Source organism: Sceloporus undulatus, chromosome 1, assembly GCF_019175285.1.
Source record: "Sceloporus undulatus isolate JIND9_A2432 ecotype Alabama chromosome 1, SceUnd_v1.1, whole genome shotgun sequence".
Taxonomy (NCBI): Eukaryota; Metazoa; Chordata; class Lepidosauria; order Squamata; family Phrynosomatidae; genus Sceloporus; species Sceloporus undulatus.
In genome coordinates this window covers 287,760,684-287,778,254 of record NC_056522.1, presented here as the reverse complement: position 1 = coordinate 287,778,254, position 17,571 = coordinate 287,760,684, and the positions used below count along the sequence as shown (strand labels likewise).

Below are 17,571 nucleotides of genomic sequence, written 5' to 3'. Positions count from 1 at the left end.
CATTAAGACAATGCAGTTTGGGGCTGCATAATATTTTGCATGAATATGAATAAAGTCCACTCTAGAAAACAGAAATACAGGGAAGTTAGAGTCAGAGTAGTGTAGTGATTTGAAAGCACTACAATTGGGGTTTGAATCCCTACTTGCCCATGGAAACCTACTGGATGACCTTGGGCAAATCACTCTCTCAGCCTCAAAGGAAGGTAAAGGCAAACCCCTCTCTGAACAAATCTTGCCAAAAAAACCACCCTGTGATAGGTTCACCTCAGGGGCGCCATGAGTCAGAAACCACTTGAAGGAAGTAACAACAACAATGGAGGATGTTGGTGTTGGTTTTGAATGGGGTTGCTCTGTCCTTGAAATAGATTTGCTGTGCTTTGATCTAGCAATATGATCAGGGCCTGATATGGCTCCGACTGCCTTTCACTGGTTGATGAACGACAACTCTATCTGAAGAGAGATAGCCTACACTCTTATCCATGATCCATATCCTTCAGACTACTGCAATGCATGTAACATGGAGCTGCCTTTGAAGAATCTCAGAACAATATTAATGTTGCAATGATACTGTTGAAGTAGGTGTTGAGTTCACATCTCATCACTGCTTAAATAACTCCATTAGCTCTGGGTCCATCTCTGGACTAAGTTCTGATTGCTGGTGTATTTCTTTAAAGGCTTGTATGACTTTAGGACCTGCGTGCCTGAAATACTATATATTTCCACATAAGCCTGACTCTTTGTTTTGTCCAAACCTTTGAGGTGCAACAGACTGTAATGAGAAGGTCTGCCCTGGTTACAGAATGCTCTCCTCAGGATGATCCAGAGTCCCTAAAAGAGTCATTAAGCAAGCATATTTCTGTTTTCTTTGACTTTCTAAAGCGTCAAACAGATGAGAACTTTCTGCATCAATAAATGGCCTCCCTTAAGGACTACTAACTTTTAAGCAGTTTTGCCTCTCCTGTTCTACTGAAGTATAATGAACAGGCTATGCATCAGATTTATTAGTTAACTTGGAATAAAGCTGAATTAGGCTATCCTAACACAAAAATGAATGGGAGAAGAAAGCATACATTCCCTTGACCAACTTTAACTGATGGGAGAAATCTTACCTTCTCTCTAGGACTTGCATGTCTATATTAGAGGCAAGAATTTTTAATATCCAAAGTGTGATACCAAATGAATATTAAAGCATAGTAATTCTAGGAGTCAGAAAGATGAAGATACAGGTGGATGGCAGTAAATGTGTTTAGGTTATTAAGGCTTTATTTACAATTAGAATCATTAATCTCTCTCTCTCTCTCTCTCCAACACACACACACACACACAGACAGAGAGAGAGAGAGAGAGAGAGACCTAGAGGGACTAGTACAAAGAATAATGCTAAATGATATATTTTCCATTCAAGTTGCTCAGGAAGTCAAGTAAAAGGTTGGAAACTAAACACTAGCTACCATTTTACTCTTTAAAAACACTTTATCTTATCTTGCACATTCTGTGTGTGATAAGAATAATTAAAATGAACAAAAAGACATGAAACAAGGTTACAGAATAGAAATGAACAGAAATAGATTTTTTAAAAACTGAAAAAGGAAAGATGGATCAATAGGAATCCTAGTCAAACCAATTTAACAGAACATGAAATAGATGGCTATGATCTCCTCTTTGAAGAGCAGTTTACAGATTGGGCTTTTCCCAACCCCAGCAATAACAGGTCAGCATGCATTCCGAAAACACATATAAGAAGTTGCTCACTTGTTAAAAGGAAAAATACAAGGATGCCTTCATCTTCTATAGTGGAACCTAAACCTTTTGGGACAAATTATTATTATTAATAAATCCCAACCCATAACCCCACATAATACAACCCATGAATCAGTGGGAACTTGATAAGTCAACGCATATTTCCCATGGATTCAATAGGATATTTCTAGTCAAGCAATGTATTTAGCCCTTCAACATCATGCTTATTATGAGATATTTTGCTGAAATATACTGACAGGAAGAGAATTTAATGTGATATTTGTTATGTTTAATAAGGTTTCCAAATATGTAAGAATAGCTAGTGAACCATAAGTCCAGACATGTTGTCCAAACTGTTTGTATATTAAAATGGTTAGTTTTATTTTACATGCTTTCTCAAGCAGCATTTTAGTGCAATATGTTATCCCAAGGAGTACCACCCAGATAAGGGGGAAACAGACAAAGGAAAAGTGGTAAGTCCATGTCTTACCCCCTTGTTAATAAATTAAATCTGTACAGAGTAATGTTTAATTTCAACTGAAATGAGCCATTCAAAATGCAGTTTTTGATGCCCCTGGTTTTATGTCTACAGCTACATTTTCTTTGAAATTACTTTTGACAGGCCTTCTTAGTGCATTGTGTTGCTTCCAGCTTCTTGTTCTAATTCCTGTGAAACAACAAATAAACCATGTTATAAAAAGAAAAAAGACAGAAACAGAGACACCACCACATTGAATCTCATTTTGGGAGAAAGATGGGATATACATTCAGTTAGCACAAAAAACAGCAGGCCAATTGTTAACTGATATTAGCTTTATGAAGCATACCATGAATATTTTTGAGGAGCTACCAGTCTTTCCAAACACCATTCTGTGGATTAGTTTTGGGCTAAAACCTTGCCTATATACAGTTACCTAACAATAAATCCAATTGAACTCAATTGCACCAATGCTTGAGTAGTTATTAACAGGATTGTAGTGCTAACATACACAACTCTGGATGACTTGGGGGCAGAGAACATGGAAGGAATCTTTTTCTATCAGAACCTGGTCTGAATGGCTGTCACTGATGCTTTTCCTCTATTTGAAATATGGTGCGTGGTGACTGGAGACAGCCTCTTTGGTTCTGCCAAAATAAATATTTATTAGATTCTTAAATCTGTTACTCTGTATGCTGCTCAGAAAGCTATGCATGACTAATAAGCATTTAAATAAATAAATAAAAATATAAATAATACAGAATCTCAGAAAATGGTTATTTGTTGAAAATTGACTGACTTGTCATAAAAATCCTCTGTAATACATAAACAGAAATGCGTGCTCTGCTGCCACTAATACTTGTTATGCTAATTCAGTTTCTAGCATAAAGAGTTTTCACTGAATAGGTCATGGCTCAGTGGTACAGCACATGTTTTGTAAGGAGAAGGTCCCAGGTTCAATTCCCTGCAGCCCCAAATAAGGCTTGGCTAGGGAAGAATCCTGCCTGAAATCCTGGAAAACTGTTGCCATTCAGCTTTGACCATTCTGGGTTACTTTGGCTTAGTCATCTGATTTGGTGGAATACAACTTCCTATGTTCCTACCTATGTCTTGCCAGATCAGAACTTCCTGTCTTCCTCCCTATGAACATGCAGAATTTCTCGTAAGAGTCTTGGCTCCATTCATGTTCACATTATGACTCATGCCATGAATTGTCAACCACACTGTCTTCTGTCACCATACTGCAAAGATTATACCAAACTGTTTTAAGTTCTTGGACCACATACAAGCAAGTTGACCTTGGGAAGACTCTGCTAATTAATGCTAATGTATTTCCTTGCCTTCAAAGGCCCAACCTTCAATCAGGTAGGATACAAATAAATTATTTGTTAAAGAAGTTACAACTAAGACTTTGGAAATCCACTACAGGTTGAGTATCCTCCATCTGGAATTCCAAAATCTGAAATACTCAAAAATTCAAAACTGTCCACATGAGTGGCTCAGATAGTAACACCTTTGTTTTCTGATGATTCAGTTTAAACAAACTTTGTTTCATGAACAAATCAGTACCCGGCCTTTCTCCGAAAATTGAGACTCAAGGTATCTCACAGTTTAAAAGAGCAGCAGAGTTATAAACATACAAAAAATGAATAATAAAATAGAATTAAAACTAATTACAGTGTTAAAACACTTCAAATCTCTACTTAAAAGAATAAAATGTAATTAAAACATTAGAAAGCTATTAAAAACAGTGCAGTTTAAAACAATATACCAACCCCTATCCCACTTTTAAAAATCTTTCTGTATTAAAAGCCTGTTGGAATAAAAAGGGGTTTTGCCTATCAACAGAAGGACAACAGGCAGGCGTCTGTTCTGGCCTCCTTGGGGAGTTCCAGTGTATGGGTGGAGTAGCCACTGAGAAGGCCCTCTCTTGTGCTTGTGAAGGTGGTGGAATTGAGAGAAGGTTATCTCCTGATGATATCAGAGCTCAAGCAAGTGCATACAGAGATGCAAAACAGCCTGGACCTAGGCCAGCTTAGCATTCCAGCACAACATTAGGAGGAATTTCCTAACAGTAAGGGCTGTTCAACCGTGGAACACACTTCTTCGGAGAGTGGTGGCATCTCCCTCCTTGGAGGTCTTTAAACTGAGGCTGGATGGCCATCTGTCGGTATGCTTTGATCGAGAGTTCCTGCATGGCAGGGGGTTGGACTGGATGGCGCTTGTGGTCTCTTTCAACTCTATGATTCTAGGCCATGTAGGGCTTTATCGATCATAACCAGCACTTTGAACTGTGCTCAGAAACAAACTGGGCATTGGTAGAGCTGTTTTCACAGGGAAGTAGTGTGTTCCCATGCTACCTCATGGGTCACAAACTTCATATGTGAAAGGATAAGCAGCTGGTGTACAGACCTATCAAACCTTTTATTTTTGTACGGTACATTCTTGATGGGATTATTGTAATGTGCTCTATGTGGTTCTTCTTTTGAAAAATGCTCAGAACCTTCAGTTATATCAAAGAGCTTCAGACAGATTGTTAACTGTAGCTGGCTACAGGAAACATACAACTCTTGATTTCCAGCTCCCCTGGATATCAGTCTGCCTTTGTGTGCAATTCAAACTGTAGGTTATATCTATATGGTCTAAACAACCTTTAGGACCATATGTCTCTATAGGACCTTGTCTGTGCTCTAAAATTTTTGAGGGAGGCCCTTGTCATGACATTCCACCAACTTCACAAGCACATCTGGTGGGAACGCAGGAGAGGGCCATCTGGGAAGCTAGGCTATCTCTCTCCTTGTTGTTCTTTTATTGACAAGTGAAAGCTATTCTATCCTAAGAAATTTAATTTTAATAGAGTGTTGTTTTACTTATTTTGGGGGTGGGGGAGCTGGGATATGAATAGAAGAAGAAGAAAAAGGAAAAAAATAGAAGCAGCAGCAGCAGCAGCACTGTTACCATAATAATGACAGGCCTAAGTATGTGTCTTAGAATATTTTAAGCTTTTTGAGATTCTAAGCATGTCTAGTGTGCTGCAGCTTCAACATTAGGCATTCAACTGCATGGTTCTTTAACAATACAATTACAGTAACTGATGCTGGTATCCTTTATTACCTAACATTTACTACAAATAATTAACATGAGGGCAGCATTGTGTGGAGTACTGATAAAACACCTCATGAGAAAAAAATTACATACAACATTCTCACTAGATGAACAATGTAAGTAGCACATTAATTTTGCTGGAAGACAGTTAAAAGAACCAGGTCTTTACTGCCAACCAGTTCACATAACCAGTTTCAAAACTATATTGGGTTAGATATCATCAGTCCCAGAGGGTGTAACAGCTAAAGAAGGACCTGTTTATGAAGATCTCATTGCTCTGATGTAAGGATGAATATGCAAGAGCATAAATTAGACCAAAGGCCTGTTTAACATCCTTCTCCTTTGTCAGAACTGTTTTATTCTTTCTGATAACAACCACAACTGTACATAATGTCCCAAGGATGTAAAAAGGCATTATGAGTAAGATAGCTGCAGTTTTATTTCTGACTCCCTTTCCTAATGACCCTTAGCATGGAATCTGTCTTTCACTTCTGAGCTCACTGACTTTTCCCCTTTCCGTTATGTGAACTGGTTCTTGCAGGTCAAGCAGAAGCACCCTATATTTTACTAATTAGGTAGGTACAATATATCAGTCAATTTGACTGTGTGAATTAACACAGCAGAAGACCACAGAGAACAACAAACTGAAAAAGTCAGCCTGTAATCTTGGACTTCTTGATGGAGCCACATCTTTGGAAATAATTACTAAAAATGGTTGATTGGACACTTACCTGTGTCTTTAGGTACTCTTAGAGGTTTGTTACTTAACATGACATCTTGTCTAATACGTTTTGCAGCTGTAGGACCTTGGTGGTGTTTTAACCCAATGCTCAATGAGGAACTGAGAAAAGAAGATGAAACAAAGTTCACAGCATAACAGTTTTAAACCATAAGGCTTCATCTGAATTCTCACAACATAACGTTTGTTCAAAATCAGTTTAGTACTACATGAACAAGCAGGAACAATACAGCAAGGCTTGGACTTATTGTGTTCCCCTTCCCCTTCTTTTCTGGTGTTTGAAAGGGTTTGCTTAAGCATTCACTTGCCTGTAGTTTTCTGTGTTGTCTAGATAAATCATCTGTTAAATCTTAAAAAATTACTACAGTTTCCAACAAACAAGCTTCAACTTTGGCCTATTTAGCCAACCATACCTGATGTGAATCATAATTCTGGTTTGAAACAACATGATATGGTACAACTAAGCAAAAGCAGAAAGAGAAGGGGAGTAAAGTATGACCTTTGTATCTGTGGGACTGGTACCTGTGGTTTCGCTCAAGCAAGATCCATGGTTTCTGCCACCAATTAGGGCTCTTCCTTGCCTTTTCCTGATGTGAGGCAGTGAGGGAGGAAAACAATGCCACCACCCTGATTCCCCATGCACACCCTTCTCCATCCTGGCCCATGACGGGCTGCCACCTTGCCACCACCACCTTGACTTTGTGCAGCAATGTCTGCCTCAGCCACACTTGGCTCTCTACAGCCTCTGATTTGTGCTTTTTGATTGAAGAAGGAGATACTCCTTCCTCTGTCAAGAGAAGTACAGGGCCCCCAGCATGAAGCCAGGCAGCTCTCTTGGTGGTGGGCACCAAGGAAGGAAGGCCAGCTGGCTGCTCAGTTGCTGATCCCAAGGTGACCAGATGAAAGGGGAGCAGTGACTGAGTGGCTGGCTGACCAGCCTTCTTTCCCTCATCTCTTCTTCTTCTTGTTTATGCTTTTTGGATAAGAAAGACCTGGAGAGGGGGCATGCATTTCTCTTTGTGGCAGACACCACTCTCTCCCAAGGTGTCCCTCAAAAGGAGCAGTATCCAAGTGGCCAGACTCCTTTCCTTTTGTCCTTACATGTGAGAGTGCAGAGCCCACCACCAAGAGAGGCACATGGCATTGCACAGTCAGGCCCCCTGCACCTTTCTCTGTTGAGAAGCATGAATCAGAGAAAGCTGTGCCCAAAGGAGTGTGGCTGAGGCAGATGCGGCAGACAGGCAGGCAGGTGCTGTGCAAAGCAATGGTAGCAGCTTACCTTCTTCCTCATCCTACAACCAGTGAGGATGGAGACAAGCTCTCCAAACATAAAACAAACATTTGTGCAAATACACATTTTGCAAAAGCTAATTTGTAACCTTATTCTGTGCACATCTCTAAAGGAATAAGCTATACCAACATGCCATCAAATTGAACGAAAGAAATTCCCCAGGGTACCATTAGAAAAGACAAAAATCTGAGAAGTATCCTTTTAATTGCCCTTTAATGAGTTTTAAAACTGCTTAAAGTTAGTTTCCCATAGAATTGTTAATTTAATATTTTTTAAAACTTTCACTTCAAATAGGTCTCAGCTGTATTTTTGCTTTAATTCATTGTAAGCTTCCCTGAGACCTGTACCAGGAGAATGGCAGGATATAAATAAAATAAATGAACAAATAAAAATAAAACAAGAACTTTAAAATACTACCATGCAATATTTCATACCTTAACATTTTCCTTTTCCTCTCTGCAGCAGATGTCATTGCCATATAAGATGGCTTCTCGTGTATGGGGCCTGGTTGTCTATTTAACAGTGAAGGAAGGCCAAGTCTGCAATGAATGAATGAATGAATGAACAACTAAAAGATAGATGTAGTGGCACCACAGTTCTCTTGAAACCAAGATGATACATTCTGAGCAACTCTCTTTATCTTGCCTTCCTGCTTCCCAGTGTCAGGGTGACAGGGATGAGATGGGAAGCAGCCCCCCCGCCCCCGCTTGCTTCCCATATCATCCCCATTGCCCTGGAGCTGGCTCAGCTGAGCCAATCATAGGGCGACAGGAACGAGAAGTGAAGCAGGTGGGCACTCATTGGGTGTGGCGGAGGGGGGAGCATGTGAATGCCAGGCAGGCAAACTTCCATGGTGGACGGACAGGCGTGGATTACAGCCCCTGCCAGACTGAGGGAAGGCCCCTCCAGCCCTGAGGCAAAGCTAGGCTGGGGGGGGGGGAGAAGAAGACGGTAAGGAGGGAGGGGAGGCAGGGGATGAAAAGGAGTATGTGGGAGGGACTTCAATGTTCATGGAATTTCGAATCCGCAAGGTGTCCCAGAACGGATCCCCCGCAAATCCGAGGGATGACTGTATTTGAAAGAACATTATTTTTTAGGATCCATACCTGATAAATTTTTTATTTTATATCAACAGTTTATCTTTTGTTTGTTTAGGTATAACTGTAGTATCTACTTCATACACTCACTCTCTGAACTACTTATCTGTTCAATTTCAATCTACGAAAAAAAATAATTCAGTATAACTAGTAGAACATTCTGTTTTACTAAAGGATTGATTATAATGCAACAGCCCAGACAACTATGGGTAGACAGACAAATGAATATATGTAGTGGGGAAAATTTTCCATGGAAAAAATCCAACATCTGAACATTTCTGGTACAGCATTATTTATAAAATATATATCCACCCTTTTGTATCAGAGTCTCAGGCTCTGCTCACTTCAAGCATAAGTTTAAACATGTGCTTTGACTTTTAAATACACGAACACACACACACAAACACAAACGAAGCTTTTTCTGTAGTGGAGGAGGGAACCCCCCCCCCCCCCCCCCTCCTGTTTTTTTTGGTTCCTTCTCTGAACTTCTGATGATGCTACAATATTTTTGGAGACAGAGGTGCTTTACAGATGGGCCCTATGGGGCGCCGTCATGATGTGCTAGGGTTGCCTCAGGGCATCCTTTACATACGCCCCGCAACCCTACCACGTACCTGCCGTGCCATAATGGCAGCGCCCTGTATACATGGGCACCGTCATTATGACGTCACAACCGCGACGCAGCCAAACGGTGTGGCATGGGCGTGACGTGCTCATGCCGCTGCAGGGCGCTTGTGGTGCCCTTTCAGTGGCGCTGGAAGGAGCTCTGAAACGGAGCTCCTTCCTGGGGAGTGCCTCGTTCCCGCAGCCACAAAACGGCTGCGGGAATGAAGCCAGGGGTCTCTCCCGGCAGCAGCTCCCTGGGGTGTCCTGAGGCATGAAGCCCCAAGGACACCCCTTTCCAGGCTGGGGAGAAGTGGTGTTTTGCCGCTTCCCCGAGGCCTGGAAAAGTGGCGGATTGGGGCATCTGGGGCTGCCGCTGTGATTACTCAGGCCCTGATCCGGCGAGGATTGCGGCGCCTGCAGGCCACCCCAAAGGGGTGGTCTGTATCCAGCCAGAGTCACCATTTTAAGACATTTATGCCATTTTCAAAGTCAGCATACACAAATTTTCATTCAGCCATCCAACAACCAGAATATGTGTGGTTACGATTTTAAACAGTTACAGACACTGAACCTTGTTTTCTGTTTTGTTATCCACTTGTGAAGTCTGAAGATGTATCTTTCAGAGATGCCGAACAGTGTGCAAAACTTTCAACATTATGGAATATCTGCTTCAAACAGTAAGGATTTTTTCTCCACCCCCATCCATTTTTGTTTTTGTTTTATTTATATACAGTACAGTGGTACCCCGGGATACGAAAGCACCGCGTTACGAAATTTCCGGGATACGAAAAAATTCTATAGGAAAAAACTGTTCCGGGTTACGTTTTTTTTTTCGGCTTATGAAAAAATTTTTTGGTGCTTTTCGGCGCTTTTTCGCACGAAATCGCGGCTTCCAGCGCTAGCGCCTATGGCTTTTTCGGGTTGCGAAAGATTTCGGGTTACGAAGGGCGCCGCGGAACGGATTATTTTCGTAACCCGGGGTACCACTGTACCACTATTCCAAAGATCATAGAGGTGAACAGCAAGTAAGCTAATTAGCAAGTAAGCTAATTTGCCCCCAACAGTCTGGGTACTCATTTTAGCGACCTCGGAAGGATGCAAGCCTGAGTCGAGCTTGGGCCCTTTTGCTGGTCTTGAACTCGCAACCTTGTGGTTTTGAGTGAATGGCTGCAGTACAGGCATTTAACCACTGTGCCACCAGGGCTCTGGAGGCTTTCCCAATTATCCTGAGTTACTTTGGGGGAGCATCAGAAGAGAATTCTGGTGAGAGGTAAACACCACTTATTTTCTCTTTGGGGCTATCGCTGAACTGAATAGTTCAGTGGTTCTGCAAAACCTGCCTACCACATAGCTCACACTACAACCAGCAGCTCCAGTAAACATCGTTGGAGTTGAAGTTTCCTATACTTGAAATATTTCCTTTTCCCCTCTCCTCCTTTTTCTTGTATTGTCATGTTTAGGCCCATGAGCTCCAGCTCACAAAGGAGAAAAAAAAAAAAAAAAACTCACTGCAGAGAAGGCAACATGATCTCTTCAACAGGTCTCCACAGTTTATCATGTCAGACTGCATACCCATTGAGTGCCCTCTGCATGTGCTGGACTACAACTTCCAAGACCCCAGCATGCTAGCCAGGGGTGGGTGGGAGTTTTCCTCCAATACATCTGGGGGGGTGCTCAGTTGGGGAAAGCTACTTTATAGTCTTGTTTCATTATGAAGGCTGCATCTGCACTGCAGAAATAATGGAGTTTGACATCACTTTACCTGCCACGGCTCAATACTTTAGAATCCTTGGATCTGTAGTTTGTTGTGGCACCAGACCTCTTGACAGAGAAGACTAAATGTTTCACAGAACTGCAAATCCCAGAATCCATAGCACTGAACCAAGGTAGTTAAAGCAGTACCAAACTACATTATTTCTACAGAGCAGATACAGCTGAAGTTTCCATCACACACCAGATTGTGAACTAAGGCAATGCTAACTGTGTAAAAAGAAATAGAAAAGCAGCAGCATTACTAAAACAGCCCCCCCCCAAAAAAAAAGGGGGGGGGGAGGAAAAGGTAAAAGTAAAAAGAAAGGAAAGAAGATCCCTGCCCCCAACAATACCTTTGTAAAACACTGCTACTGTTACTTGGCTGTGAGTTGTTTCTGGATACGTCTGAAGGGTAATCTGTACTATTGTCATTACTTTCATAAAGAGTAACCGTTGTGTTTAAGTGGCTCTCAGAAGTCTTGTGGTGCGTAATGTCCCTGGGGCTGTCTTGTTTTAATGGTTCTTGCCCTTGTTCAGTACAGCTGTTTGTTTCTTGAAGGCTTGTGATATGCAGTGCTGACTTTACTACAGTTTTTGTATACAAATTCTTGACAGGGTTCCTACAGGCCTCAGGTGTATATACAATGGGATGGAGTGCTTTGCTGATAGAGTCCCCCAGGTGATTAGGGCTCAGCTGACTGGAACGGTTTGGAGTTTGCTCTGTCAGAGGAGATTCCATCAGTTTCCGCCTCGTTCTTTTGTTAGGAGGTACTCCATCTTCTATCTTGTGTTGTACACGTAGCTTGATTTTGTCTGATGAGATGTCTGAGGGTGTACCTAAGAGAGGAAAATCTGCTTCATTAATTGTGCTAAACTTCAGCTATTTAAAATTGAAAACATCTACCAAATTGCAAAGATAGTAATAGAAAAGACTTTATATGTACATTCATATGCAGCTACCTAGAATTCTGGCTCTATTAAGATACATGGTCTTGCAATCATGCCTCCTTGAGGCATGATCCTGAGGACAGGTGACCTTGCCCTCCAACAATAATTATCACCTTTTATGGTTTGTGAAATAATTTTAAACTGACTAAACTACTTACCCTTATGTTTTCCTAATGGAGTGCGGCCCTCCAGATGTTCATGCTTTGCAGTCCCTAAATTCCACCACCCCCCCACACACAAGTACTAGAATGCCTTAGGATAAAGAAAGTGGAAGACTGCTAACTTCTGGATCCCAGGGCTCCAAAACTGACTCAGCCTTCCATCCTTTTGTAGGTTGGTACAATGAGTACCCATCTTGCTGGGGGCAACTGGCAATGTAAACCGCCTGGAGAGTGCTGTGTTCACTGATAAATGGTATAGTGCCGCCTGCATCATACGCAGGTGGCTTTTACACGGATTTCAGCATAAGCTGAAAGTAAGACGGAAGTTTTAATGATGTGCACGCACGCCTGCACCACACATCATACATGAGCCTCATTATTTTCAATGTGGCTCGAGCATACGCGCTATTTGGATTCCCCGCGTAAAGCAAGGGTGCACTGTAAATGCTACTGCTATCTGGAGGGCTGCACCTGCTTTAAAATGATAAACTCCTTAAGTCCAGCCTTATCCACTGTATAAGGAAGCATAGCTGAAGAAACCTTACTGCAGACTTAGTGAAGTTAAAACTTTCTATAGCTCTTGGAGTGTTGTTGATACTGACAAAGGATGCAGTCGGCCCTCCGTATCCATGGATTCTTTATCCACAATTTGAAAATATTAATATATATATGTATATGAACACACACACATAAATTCCAAAAGACAAACCTTGATTTTGCCATTTTATATTAGGGACAACATTTTACTATGCCATTGTATTTAATGGGATTTAAGCATCCACAGATTTTGGTATCCACAAGGGGTTCTGGGACCAAACCCCAACGGATACCAAAGGCCCACTGTAGTTAGCTTCTTCTGGCCTTAGGTGATGACTGAACCAGGAGCTACTCACTACCATAGGGTTTCTTTTGAGGAGAAAGAGGAAGAAGAATCTTTCTAGGGAAGGTGAAATGTACATCTATTCTCTTGGGGAAATGAGATGCATCGTAACACCAACAGGGAGGCAAGAAATAGTCTCCAAGATCTGAATTAAAGGACATGAAGTGGCAGACCCCTAATGAAATCAACAAACTTCACCCAGACCTCATTCCTCCAAATTTTAACCCACAGGCCCCCATATGTCCAGAAAGTGGCAGCTATGAGATAAAAAAAAGGTAAAGAGTAAGGTAAGGAAGTAAGTTTTATTCCACCTCCACCCTCACCCCACCCCCAGTTACAGCCGTGACAGATAACCAAAGTAAACACAAACTAGGGGACCAGGCTTCATTGCTCACCAGGGACACTCATGGAGAGATATTCAGGCAGAAGGGTTAGCAGACAGGGGGTAATGGGGCCAAACCATATGAAGTAATATCTAAGACAAAGGCCCATCACAAAAGTGAGATATAACTCTAATTTACACATTGACTACCATGGAGTTCTTGCATTTTGGAACAGGTTCAAGGGCACTACAGTATTTCTAGTTGGCCTACTGCTTGAGGGCCACATATCTGAATAGGGGTGTAGATCAAGGGTAAATAGTACAACACAGAATGTTGTCATTAGTATAACTAATATAAATTAAAATAAATCTGATAAAAATAAACATTTAAATTCAGTCACCCCTCCATAATTGCGGATTTGACTTTTGCAGTTTTGATTACTATGTTCTCTCTAGGAATTCCTAGGTCCTCCGCACAACTCTGCCAGAAGCTGACCATAGAGTTGTGCTGGAGAACCTAGAACTTCCCAGAGAAAACACTCCTATAGGTATTTGTAGGTCCTCCAGCATGATTCTATGATTAACATCTAGCAAATGTTGAGCAGAGTTGCACTGGAGGACGTGGAGATTCCTAGAGAGGTATTCTCTCAGGTAAAAAGAAGTTTTTTTTATTTGTGGTTTTCCCACATTCACAGGGGTCCTTCATTCCTAACCCCAGCAAATGTGGAAAGGACCACTGTACTGTATATTAATTTGATTATAAATGCATTTTCAGCATTAGGGGAGGAAATCCAACCACAATCACTAAGAATTAAAATTTTAATAAATCTTTTTTTCCATCTCTTCCACTAACAGGATTGAGATCTGTTTCTGTAGATATTTAATTTCAGTGATCGCTTCCTTATTCTTTGTATCCCCTTTCAAGATTTTCTCCCATTTCCCTAACTCTTCCGACAGTTTATTCAACTTTTCTTTCTTACTCCTTGCCAATTCACAGGACTTTTGAATTAAACAACCCCTGATCACCGCTTTGGATGCATCCCATACTATATGCATCGGGGAACCCTTATTGGAATTTTCCTTAAAATAATTTACGATTTGACTACTAACATCAGATCTAATTTTATCATCTCTCAGGATATTTAAATTTAATAATAATAATAATAATAATATGTTTTATTTATATACCGCTATTCCAAAGATCATAGCGGTGAACAGCAAGTAAGCTAATTAGCAAGTAAGCTAATTTGCCCCCAACAGTCTGGGTACTCATTTTAGCAACCTCGGAAGGATGTAAGCCTGAGTCGAGCTTGGGCCCTTTTGCTGGTCTTGAACTCGCAACCTTGTGGTCTTGAGTGAATGGCTGCAGTACAGGCATTTAACCACTGCGCCACCAATAATGCTCTCTAGAACCAAATTCTAATTCCAAAATCACCGGGTTATGGTCGGACCACACCTTGGGACAAATTTTGACCTTATTGATTTTTGTTTCCAAATGTTCAGAAATCCAAAACATATCGAGTCTCGACCAAGATTTATGCCTATTCGAGTAAACTGTTAATTAATAAACTGTTATTTGAAAAGATCAATTTATTCTCAGTATATTAAATATTGCATTAATTACAATTCAATAAATAATGTTAATATTAACATTAATTAATTTTATTTATGTTAGGAGGAATTAGAGTGAGATTTTATTTCATTATGGAATAATATTTAATTTGAAATCAACTTGGGAAACCATGAATTTTAGATTCACTGAATAGTACATACAGTGGCAGTGCCAGCACAAGCACCAAATGAAAGGCTTCCTGTTCCAAATTATGGGGAAATGCTTTGCAAGGTTCACAAAAGCAAGACAAAGCAATTGACTGCACTTGTCAAATGCACTGCACAGTTTGCATTTAGACTGGCAATTGACAAGATAATTGACTATGCTATTCAGTTGCACTGTATTCTTGCATTTAACAGTCTGTTGCCAACTTTTAGCAGCACATTTTTTAAAATTTAAATTTTCCCAGTGTGACAGGGCAGAGTAGCATAAAATAAAATAGATATAGGAGTGTCTCGTAGCCCATGGCCCACACTGCCTGCTCTTGTTTAAGAATGATATCAGTCTAATACTCTCAGTGAACACTGATGGAAAAAGTCAGAAGGATCCCACCACTCCAAGCTCTTTTTTAAGCAGTCTGTTCTCTGGGAAATGCTTTAACCCTCAAAGGAATCAATGAAAAATATTAATTCCTACACTTGTTTTAAACTGCTGTGGCTCTACAGGTCCCTAAATTCCACTTGGGTTTAGCATGCAGTGTGGGGAAGAGAAAAAAGGTATGTGTACGGGAAGGTATAGGAGAGACTGTATACCGAGACAGACAGAACCAGTGGAGGGCATAAAGACATCAGCCTTTTTGCCCAGGGATTACTCCTAATCCCCAATGAAAGGCAAGTATCTCCTCCCTGGGGACATTTCTTTTTAAATGCTAGTAGATGCTGAAGTAAACCACCCATGACCATGGAATTACATGTACTTTAAACATGCAAGATCTGAGTAAAAGAGAAAGCACCAAACTCTGTTTCACAGACCCCATCAGAAGAGTTATCTCCCTACCCTGGGAGCCCTGGTGGTGCAGTGGTTAAATGCCAGTACTGCAGCCACAAAGTTGTGAGTTTGATCCAAGGTTGACTCAGCCTTCCATCCTTTCGTAGGTCAGTAAAATGAGTACCCAGCATGATGGGGGCAATCAGTATATAAATTGTAAGCTGCCTAGAATTTTGAGTTCACTATGAAGTGGTACAGAAGTATAAATGCTATTGCTACCCAGTAGAGCTCAGCAGTACCAATGTGCTTTGATGCCAGTGGGCAGTGAATCCATTCTAGGTTCCAGTATAGCAAGTAGCAATAGCATTAGCAAGTACATTTCCATACTGCTTATCAGTGCACTTAAACACTTCCTAAGCGGTTTACAATGTGTAAGGTAATTGCCCCCAACAAGCTGGATATTCATTTTAATGACCTACGGAAGGATGCCAGACTGAGTTGACCCTGAGCCCATGGCTGGTATTGAACTCACAACCTTGTGGTTTATGTGTGAGTGGTTGCAGTACAGACATTTAACCACTGCGCCACCAGGGCTCTTAAAAGTATGAATTCAAAGAAGCTATCCATGCTGAACCTTACCCCCAAAGTAGGTTCAGCCACTAGGATAGCTCTTCCAAGGGTTATCTTTCAAGACTATCCACAATTCTGAATCGATTCACCAGGCTCCACTGCCTGTTGCAATGCACACAGAGAATTATCAAAGCTGATGTCATACACTGGTCATCTTGTTGCTCTCTCATCAGGTTCAAAACTCTATTTAGTCATGACTCTCACTTATTATCTAATACGATGGTTAACATTTTACAGACTGAGTGCCCAAACTGCAACCCAGACCCCACTTATTTATTGCAAAGTGCCACGTCCCTCTGGCTTTCTAGTAAGAAACTCTGGCAAACTCTGTGCTAGGGCGACAGCATGGGTGCCCACAGAGAGGGCTCTGAGTGCCACTTCTGGCACGCATGCCATAGGTTCGCCATCACTGATCTAATACATTTATATTCCACCTTCCTATCCTACTTTCCCCTGAACAAGTGGTAGATGAAGCGAAGGGCTCTCTGTACCCATCCATCACTTTATAAAATGGAAATGGAACATATATGCCACCATGACATTTTCTAAAAAGAGATAAGTATAGAGATATTAACTCTAACAGCAATACATCAATATCAAGCACAAAAACTGGTTGTCAACAATATTTTTCAGTCTCTGGAACACTTCCCTATTGAAGGCTTCCATGGCCAGCATCCATAGTTTTCTGTGGATTTTTCAGGCCATGTGGATGTGTTCTGGAAGTTTATTCCTGATGTTTCGCCAGTATATGTGGCTGGCATCTTCAGAGGATGCTGGCATGACAGTGAGTGGCGTATATATATACTGTGTGACCCTTAGTTGAGAGTAAGTGATTTAAGTGTTAATCTGTAAGATCTTCTCTAAGGCTCCAAATCCACACATCAGAACCATGTTGTGGGCTTTTTTGGTGCTGTTTCCAGGGCTTGCTTTTCAAAGTGTTCTATGTAAAAGTTTGCTATCACAGGGCTCAGGGGCTTCCCATGGCTACCGTGTTTCTGAACCATCTGAACAACATCCACCGAAACATCCAATTCATGATGAAAACAGAAAAGGAAGGAACATTACCATTCTTGGATGTCCTGGTCATCCAACGTTTAAGCCACACAGTACACAGAAAACCTACATACACTGACAGTTACCTACACAAGAACTCCAACCATCACCCAGGACAAAAAAAGAAGCACAGTAAAAACACTGGTAGACAGCACAAAAAGTTCTGTGAACCCCACTTCCTGGAAGATGAGTCGAAGCACCTAGACTGGGCTCTACAGGCTAATGGTTAC

The 17,571-nt window shown here is 41.3% G+C and overlaps 1 protein-coding gene across 1 annotated transcript in view; it reads right to left on the bottom strand.

The window, feature by feature from the left end:
* Positions 1–319: 319 nt before the first annotated feature.
* KIF18A (kinesin family member 18A) overlaps positions 320–17,571 on the bottom strand; it is a 66,960-nt gene continuing 49,708 nt past the window's right edge. Inside the window, exons 12-15 of the mRNA XM_042459579.1 lie at positions 11,162–11,645; positions 7,788–7,892; positions 6,055–6,164; positions 320–2,407 (exon numbers count right to left, since the gene is read on the bottom strand). Of these exons, the coding sequence (XP_042315513.1) occupies positions 2,292–2,407; positions 6,055–6,164; positions 7,788–7,892; positions 11,162–11,645 (815 nt within the window). The 3' untranslated portion in view covers positions 320–2,291. The remainder of the gene's footprint in view (positions 2,408–6,054; positions 6,165–7,787; positions 7,893–11,161; positions 11,646–17,571) is intronic.